Source organism: Marmota marmota, unplaced genomic scaffold (genome assembly GCF_001458135.2).
Source record: "Marmota marmota marmota unplaced genomic scaffold, marMar, whole genome shotgun sequence".
NCBI lineage: Eukaryota > Metazoa > Chordata > Mammalia > Rodentia > Sciuridae > Marmota > Marmota marmota.
The window spans coordinates 18,879,627-18,887,742 of record NW_026000249.1 but is presented as its reverse complement, the minus strand read 5'-3'; the positions used below and the strand labels follow the sequence as shown (position 1 = coordinate 18,887,742).

General features: G+C 39.8%; 1 protein-coding gene across 1 annotated transcript; it reads left to right on the top strand.

The window, feature by feature from the left end:
* Window positions 1–3,221: 3,221 nt before the first annotated feature.
* Window positions 3,222–7,105, top strand: Nr0b1 (nuclear receptor subfamily 0 group B member 1). Its single transcript, XM_048796382.1, has 3 exons — window positions 3,222–3,280; window positions 3,403–4,139; window positions 6,479–7,105. The coding sequence occupies exons 1-3, from the start codon at window positions 3,222–3,224 to the stop codon at window positions 6,721–6,723; spliced, it is 1,041 nt and encodes a 346-aa protein (XP_048652339.1). The 3' UTR covers window positions 6,724–7,105.
* Window positions 7,106–8,116: the final 1,011 nt, after the last annotated feature.

The window sequence follows — 8,116 nt, the reverse complement described above, 5'->3', positions numbered from 1 at the left end:
AAAAACATCAAATATATGTGAGGTTGGAATGATTAAATTCACACAGAGTGGGTTTAAGTTTTGGGGATATTTTAAAATTTAGTTGATGTGATGAGAGTGTTTTTGAAAAACCTTTGAAAGACATAGGGCTAAGGTGCACATATTAAAACTAGTTTAAGCACTATTTTTCCAATTTCATAGATGAAAAGCTAAATGCTTTGACCCTAAATAAAGCATTAGAAAGTAAATGATTGGAAATTTAAATTACTTTATATGCCAATGTGGTAGCAGGACCAGCAAACATTTCTGTAAATGTCATATCTTGAGGGAAAAATATAATAACCCTTTTAGGGTTTAGAACAGCATGTACACATTAATGTTGGCTTATAGAATTTTGTCCCCATTTCACAAATGAGAAGGCTCAAGTTAGATGACTATATATCTTTAGAATAGAAGATCCCAAATTCAAGGCCAGTTCTTTGACTGTTCTGTTTAACCCAGTTCTCTTGTTACTTTGCTGCAGTGCTTGTAGCATTCTGAGTATCAAAATAGGCTTCCAGAAAACTCTATCAAGGCCTTTCCTCCTTCCAGGGTCAGTGCAGCAATAACTGTGTGGGAATTCTTGGCCTTTGTGTTGAGTATAGGATCTGAAGTCTCCTTCTCTCTTTCAGTTGGCTGAAAAATATATTTTTGAGTACCTACTATGTGTCAGACACTGTACTGATTGCTGGATAGAGTAGTGAATTCCTTACCCACAAGGGTCTTTTATGCTCATTGGAGGAGATAATCAACAAACATCACTTGATTAAATAACGAAGTCATCAGGTATTGGGAAGAAAATAAAATTGTAAGTAGCCCTGGCAACTTAAGCTGGGGACTCAGGCACAGTTTTTCTGTTGGTGGGGTCATTAAGCAGGAAGATTGCTAAGCAGCAATAGCAATAACCAAAATAGTAGCTTGAATATTGAAATGGCAAATAATAAAATGGACAATGAACTAACATTGCCAATATATATTACTACTGTGCATTAAGTGACTCATTCAGTAATTTGAGTCTGGGGCAAGAAATGTGTACACAAATGTTTTGGGGTGGAGAGTAAGTGTGAACTTCCCTGATGTAGTATCACTTCCTAATCCTAAAGTTACCCCATGTTGTCCTAAAAAGGGGGACAATAATCCAACACATTATGTATCAAACATCCCTCTAAATATTTTACTTGAATTAACTTATGTATGAAAATTATCTCAGATACTACAGTTCACTTTTTATGTATGGAACAAACTGAGGTATATACATCTTAAGCAACTTTCCAGTGATAGATTGAATAATGTTTCCCCAAAGATGTTCATGTCCTAATTATAAGAACCTTTGTATTTATTATATTGCAGGGTAAAATGAACTTTGCTTAAATGAAAGCATTTGAGATGGCTATATTATCCTGGATTATCTGGGTGGGTGCAGTATAATCACAGAGATCCTCGCAAGAGTCTGAGAAGGTGATAAAAACAAAAATCAGAACAATGTGGTGAAGAGCCAAGGAATGCAGGTAGCTTCTAGAAACTAGAAAAGGGAAGGAAATAGATTCTTTCCTACAGCTTCCAGAACAAAATGTCATCTTGATTTTTAGCCCAGTAAAACCAATTTCAGATTGCTGGCCTCCAAAACTGAAACATAATAAACATGTGTTCTTCATGTTTCCTTAAGCTCATACATTTGTGATTGATGTGTGTGTGTGTGTGTGTGTGTGTGTGTGTGTGTGTGTCATTTACAGCAGCACTAGGAGAGTAATGCATTGCCCAAGGCCATGGAGCTACAAAATAAAAACAAGGCCAGGATTAAAATCGAGGTAATCTGGTGCCAGTGCCAGAGATTTAAGCACTGCACCACAGCGCCTCTCACAGGCAGAATGAAATTTTAAGTGGAAAGAAAACTGAGGGGTTCCCTTCCATCTTCCTCTTGTGCTCAGAGTTCCACTGCTAGAAAATTTATAAAAAGACAAAAAAAAAAAAAATAGCAGGGTTTGGTGGTGCATGCCTCTAATCCCAGCAATTCTGGAGACTGAGGCATAAAGATCACAAGTTTAAGGCCAGCTTTGGGAATTTAGGGACACCCAATCTCTAAATAAACAAATAAATAAATAGGCTGGGGATGTAGCTCAGTGGTAAACCACCCTTGGGTTCAATCCCCAGTGACAAAAAATACAAAAGTAAAAGAACAACAACAACAACAACAACAAAAGCGACTTTTACAAATTCCTTTCACGGCTTCACATCTTCAGTCCTGGAGTCAAGACATCAGTAATATGATTTTCTTATTTTAGAGATGAGGATTTTGAAAATCAAAGGGCTGGTGATACTGAAGTTACATGGCAGGATGGTGAAACAATCAACTAGTTACACAGGGAGCTCTGGTGGTGTGGGGGAGGGAGGTTCATTTATCTCAGTACTGTTTGAAACTAGAAGAAGGAGACTGTGTGGCAAATGAAGAACAGGACCCAGGCTTCCTGATGCTTGTATTTATCATTATTAGCTCAGGACGGTTGGGCGCAGAATATTACACACTCATCAGTGTAATAACTCTACAAGGATCAAAGATTCTCACTGTAGCCATCTGGTGATTTTTATATTCCCAAGTTTTAGCCATTTTTATACACTGGTTGCCACCCCAGCTCTCTAACACAGCATCTAGGACACAGTGGATGCTTATAAATATTGATGAATTAAACTGAACATTTATGATGCTTTTCAAATGTTAAGGCACATCGAATTCCCTGGAATCTTCATTAACATTCAGATTCAGAGTTAGAAGGTCTGGGTCAGGCTTGAGATTGGACATTTATACAGAGTGTCCATATAGTGCTGGTACTGTTGATCTATGGTTTATATTTTTCTAGATCTCAAAAAATAAGACCTCCCTATTCGTACACAAAATACAATTCACACGAAGTGTGGTCATTTCGTGAAAGTTTACAAAGATGGCACAGAAATAGTTTTTCCCTCTTTTAGGCACCTAGAGCTCCCAATAAAAGGAACAAATTAGATGCTAGGGTACAATGGAAAGATCTTAACAGTGCCCCAACCCCCTGCTCCAGGAGCTCCGTTCCAGTCTTCTAGAGGCAAGGTAAAGGGACGAAAGGAAGTGTCCAGGAGCTCGCAAATGCTAATATTCTTCCATTAACAGCTTCAAGGGGATATTTGCTTCTTTGAACCTCTGAGGTCCTAGGCAGACACTTGGAATCACAATGCCGCGCCCCCCTCTGAGCCCAAGCGGAGGAGGCGGACGTGCTTGCGTGTGCGCTCAGTATAAATAAGTCCCAGGAGGCGGCCACTGGGCACAACCGACAGCGGACGGCACGGGCCATGGCTGGCGAAGACAACCAGTGGCAGGGCAGCATCCTCTACAACATGCTTATGAGCGCTAAGCAACCGCAGGCGCCTCCTGAGGTGCCCAAGGCGCGGCTCGGGGTGGGAGTTCTCCTCCAGCGCTCAGAGGCTGAGAGATGGAGAAGGGCTGCCTGGCGGACGGGACCCAGCGCTCCACTACCACAACTACTTTTGCGGTGAAGACCAGCTGCAGCAGCTGCAGGAGGAGCAGCAGGAGCAGCAGCAGCAACAGCAGCAGGGCATCATCCCGTACAGCATGCTTACGAGCACGAATCAAACCCCGGAGGCTCCCGAGGCGCGGCCAGCGGCCTCTTGGGTCACCTGGTGTGGCGCGCAGCAGCCGGTGGCCCTAAAGAATCCACAGGTGGTCTGTGAGGCAGCCTCAGCTGGCCTGTTGAAGACGCTACGCTTCGTTAAGTATTTGCCCTGCTTCCAGGTGCTAGTTCTTGAACAGCAGCTAGTGCTGTTGCGAGGTTGTTGGGCGTCTCTACTCATGCTCGAGCTCGCCCAGGATCGCTTGTACTTCGAGACGGCGGAGACTTCAGAGCCCAGCATGCTGCAGAGGAGCCTCACCACCAGGCGGCGGGAGACCGAGGGCTTCGAGCCACCACTTCTGTCCACATCGCAGCCAAATTTGGCGCCGCTGTCAGAAGCTGAGCAGTTGCCCTGGGTTACCACTGTTCGGGCCATCAAGACCTTCCTTGCCAAGTGCTGGAGTCTGGATATCAGTACCAAAGAGTATGCCTACCTCAAGGGGATCATGCTCTTTAACCCAGGTAAGGTCGCCAGCCTGGACTTTCCTAGCTCAGAAAAGCTTTAGAAAGTGCCTTCCCCAGGGCATGGGAACTAGAGTTTTTAGTGCGGAGCAGGGAGGGGCAGGGCTGTCGGAGCACCGGAGGAAGAATCACGTTTCGGTAGAGTCGTGGTGAGGGGGCTCTGGGAACCATTCCTAGTAGGTAAGCTGCTGCCAAAAGGAGAGGAGAGGTTCCTACTTGGTTCTTTACGTGTTCCCGTTACTACAGGTAAGTTCTGCCTTCACAGGACATGACTTTCTTCTTTAGTTATTCTTTAAAATTCAGTAGCCTAGCTTTGAAAGTTTTTGCTCACTGTAAGTCATGCAACATCTTTCTCTAAATCCCCGTTTTGAAATTTTACTAGAGCCATTTAGTTTGTGGAAATCTATTAAGTCTAGATTAAGTCTCTGGGAATATTGTCAGAATAGCAAACTTAGTGCTTCACCGATCTACCTCTGACCGGTCATTTGTATGGTCCAAAGCATCTAGACCCTCCCATTCTCCATGTCTCTTAATATCAGTTTGGCAAAGTTGCAGGAAAATGATGCAGTGTGTGTGTGTATGGGGCGGGGGTGATGCTCCTTTTACATCCCACCCCAATCCTTGAGCTGGGAGTCTCTAAATCTAGCATTTTTAAATGCTAGCAGTATTTGGGATTATTAGCATTTCATGACTTCAGTTCATTCCTTTGACTATTATAGGTCACACTTTTGCTCATGTTGTTTTTCCAAATTGGCCTGTGCATTAGAAGCACTTGTGTTTGTATGGGGGTGGTGCTTAAAAGTCCTTCCAGGCTCCTCCCCTAGAAATTCTGACTCAGTAGATCTGCATTCATAATAAGTGCCCCAGGTAATTCTTGAGGTCATTTGGAAAGGAGTTTTCTCATTCCTATTGAGATAAACAGTGAGACTGGAGTCAGCTTCCATAATTTTACATTCTGATAGCTTCCCTCTTTTGTCACACACCCCCCTCCTCTTCCTTATTGTTACTCTACCTCCCACCTTTACCCACAAAGCACTCAGGTGAGTTTAACCAGCTAAACCTGGGTGTGTTAAAACACAAATGCACCTACATTTGGACAGAAGGTAGTGCCTATTAAATGTGTGACTTTTTTTAATGTTTAGCCTTTCATATTCCCTTAGCTTTGTTTAAACCCACATGATATATAGTATAAATTATAGTATAATTTATAGTATAAATTATAATATTGTAATTTATTATGTTAAACACTTGTTTATATATTATAAAATCACATCAATTCTATATAATTATAGGTAATTAAACATATAAGGCCAACATTTAAACATGGTGACAAATAAAAGATAGTTGTGGACTCCATCTGCCTTTTCTCTTTCCTGACTTTGGTTTTTTTCCTGCTTTCTCTTCTTCCTCCTCCTCCTTTTTTGAAAAAGCTGTTCAGAGGAGAAGGTGTGGTATAAAAGGCAGAGAAAACTAATGTGGAGCTCAAAAAATGCAGTTTTCAGATGGCATGAATGGAATTCACACACTATAAAATAGAGCCTCAAGCCTGGGTATTGAGCTATAGATAGTAAGGGATGTTAATATGTGGATTGGGGTTATCAGAATGGGAACATGGACCAGAAGTGTTGCTTTATTTTCTTATTTTATCAGATTTTAGATTTGCTTATAACAAATAACTCTTTTCTATCACTGTTATTTAAAAAATTTTTTTCATATATATTTTTAGTGGTTGTTGGACCTTTATTTTTTTTATTCATTTGTTTATGTGCAGTGCTGAGAATTAAACCCAGTGCCCCACACATGCCTTTTCTGAAGTTACTTTTCTAGTTTCTTTTAGTACATTTTAATTATAAAGAATAATGGCACAGTTGTACATACATATAACAAACTTTGAGTTACTTTTGATCCATGTTGCAATCTATGTTTTCATGTTTACTTTTTAACAAGAGAATGCTTTCAAAAACCTTACTTCTAAGATTTTTGTAAGAATCTTAAGAGCACTCATTAGAATCACATTTTTTAAACTTTCCCCAATACAGAAATCATGGTATAGTTAAGTGTTCAGCATTAACTTTCAAATTATATGGGCCTCTAGAATAATGCCCTGTAGGCAAATAATTAGGCAAATAATTAAAGTGAAACATGAATCGTGGTTTGTGGCTGTGAAGTTTGCCACTATTGGCTAGATGATGAGTATAATGGCAGGAAATTTTGAGGAAGAATGGCAAAACTTTTGTCATCTGGCAAAACTTCCCATATAATGACCTGTTTCTCATAGGTAAAAGTTTGTATGGAAAGTAAACTGGAGCAATGATTAACTGAGATTTTTCTCCCTCCAGTCCTGCCAGGCCTGCAGTGCGTGAAGTACATAGAGGGACTTCAGTGGGGAACTCAGCAGATCCTCAGTGAACACGTCAAGGTGACGAACCCAGGGTATCAGAACAGGTTCACAGAATTGAATAACACCCTTTTCCTGCTGAAATTCATCGATGCCAATGTCATTGCTGAATTGTTCTTCAGACCCATCATTGGCACAGTCAGCATGGATGATATGATTCTGGAAATGCTGTGTGCGAAGTTATAAAGGCATAAATATGGGGCCTCATGAGTGCAGCTCACCATGAAGGAAGGATGAAGAGCTTTAGGCAGAAGAATGTCAAATGTTGTGAATATGAACTTTCTTGTTATTTTTACATTCATAGTATTTTTATATTCAATTGAATAAATAATTTAGATACAGAGAATGGAAAAAACACTGTTTTCCATACTGCTTCATTTGAACGAAAACATTTACCAATAGGTAACATACTTCTGTACATCTTTAAGGAAAGAGCAGGGTACTATGCTAATAATTTTTTCACAAATTTAGCCACTCTCTTTGAACTCACTAAAGTCAAATTTGTAATGTTGTTTTAATGAAAATTAAGGTGTTATGTTTTAATAAATTTTAAGGTATTAACCATTAATTTGACTAAGAATTTTCATTGGGGATTTAAGTAACTTCAAAATTTATTAAAACCTAGAAAACATAAGCAACAATTTTTCTTATAAGTAATTTGTGACATTTAATGTTATAGCACTTATTTTCATTTCCATAAGCTGTGTAGAAGACTTACTTTGCACCCAGCTGGAACCAAGAGGTGGATGATCTATGATCAGAAAGTCAGCTGAAAGTGAGAAAGATTTTCAAAGTTGCATTTTGGCAGTTTTCTGTACACAATTATGTATTTGAACTAAAGCTCCACAAAAAACTTACATTCTATAATGAGAGGTTATAGCTGCAGAAAGTTTATACATACGCTGTTTTGGTAACTATCACATTGAACTAGCATGGCATGAAATTATGAAGTGACTTTATTCTTGCCTCCTACAACTTCCTTAAATATAACCCATAGAACTAGTTTTTCCTTGTCCGTAGATAAAATTGAGGGCCCATCCATGTCCATTAATTTATAGGTAATAGAATAACCCTTGTAAGGAGTCTTAAACATTTCTTTTGTGATAATATGTGCTTATTTACAAACACATCAACCTTAATTTCAAAGCAGTGATCAAGGTAATTGAAATTTCAAGATAACAGCTTCATAAATAGCAACATCAATAATATTAAAGAATATATGAGATTTCTAATGTTGATTTTTTGGGAGATCCCAAGACCACCTCATATCCCTCACTTGGGGATATGCTAAGTCTCATGAAACAGCATATAGTTGTATTCAGGGCCAAGAATTACTACACGGATATAGCCAGATTATAAAAGAAAAGGACACAGGCAGAATCTGAAGGAAACCACATGCCGGTTTCCTTGTGCTTTCTCCTTCAGTGTAAACTATGTTTGCACAAATAGCCTAGGGACAGTGAGTCACCTTTATGACTTAGAGAAGGCTGTGAACACTTCCTAAATGAAGTTCTTATCAGCCCAGGGCCAAACTTGCAAGCAGGCCATTCTAAGGACAGCAGTCTGACTTGCTATGTTA

Excerpts from the sequence above, each read along its gene's own strand:
- Nr0b1 (XM_048796382.1), top strand. The coding sequence starts at position 3,222 with ATGCCGCGCCCCCCTCTGAGCCCAAGCGGAGGAGGCGGACGTGCTTGC. Across the intron at positions 3,281-3,402 it reads CGTGCTTGCGTGTGCGCTCA|CAACCGCAGGCGCCTCCTGA; the intron begins GTATAAATAAGT and ends ATGAGCGCTAAG. Across the intron at positions 4,140-6,478 it reads GATCATGCTCTTTAACCCAG|TCCTGCCAGGCCTGCAGTGC; the intron begins GTAAGGTCGCCA and ends TTCTCCCTCCAG.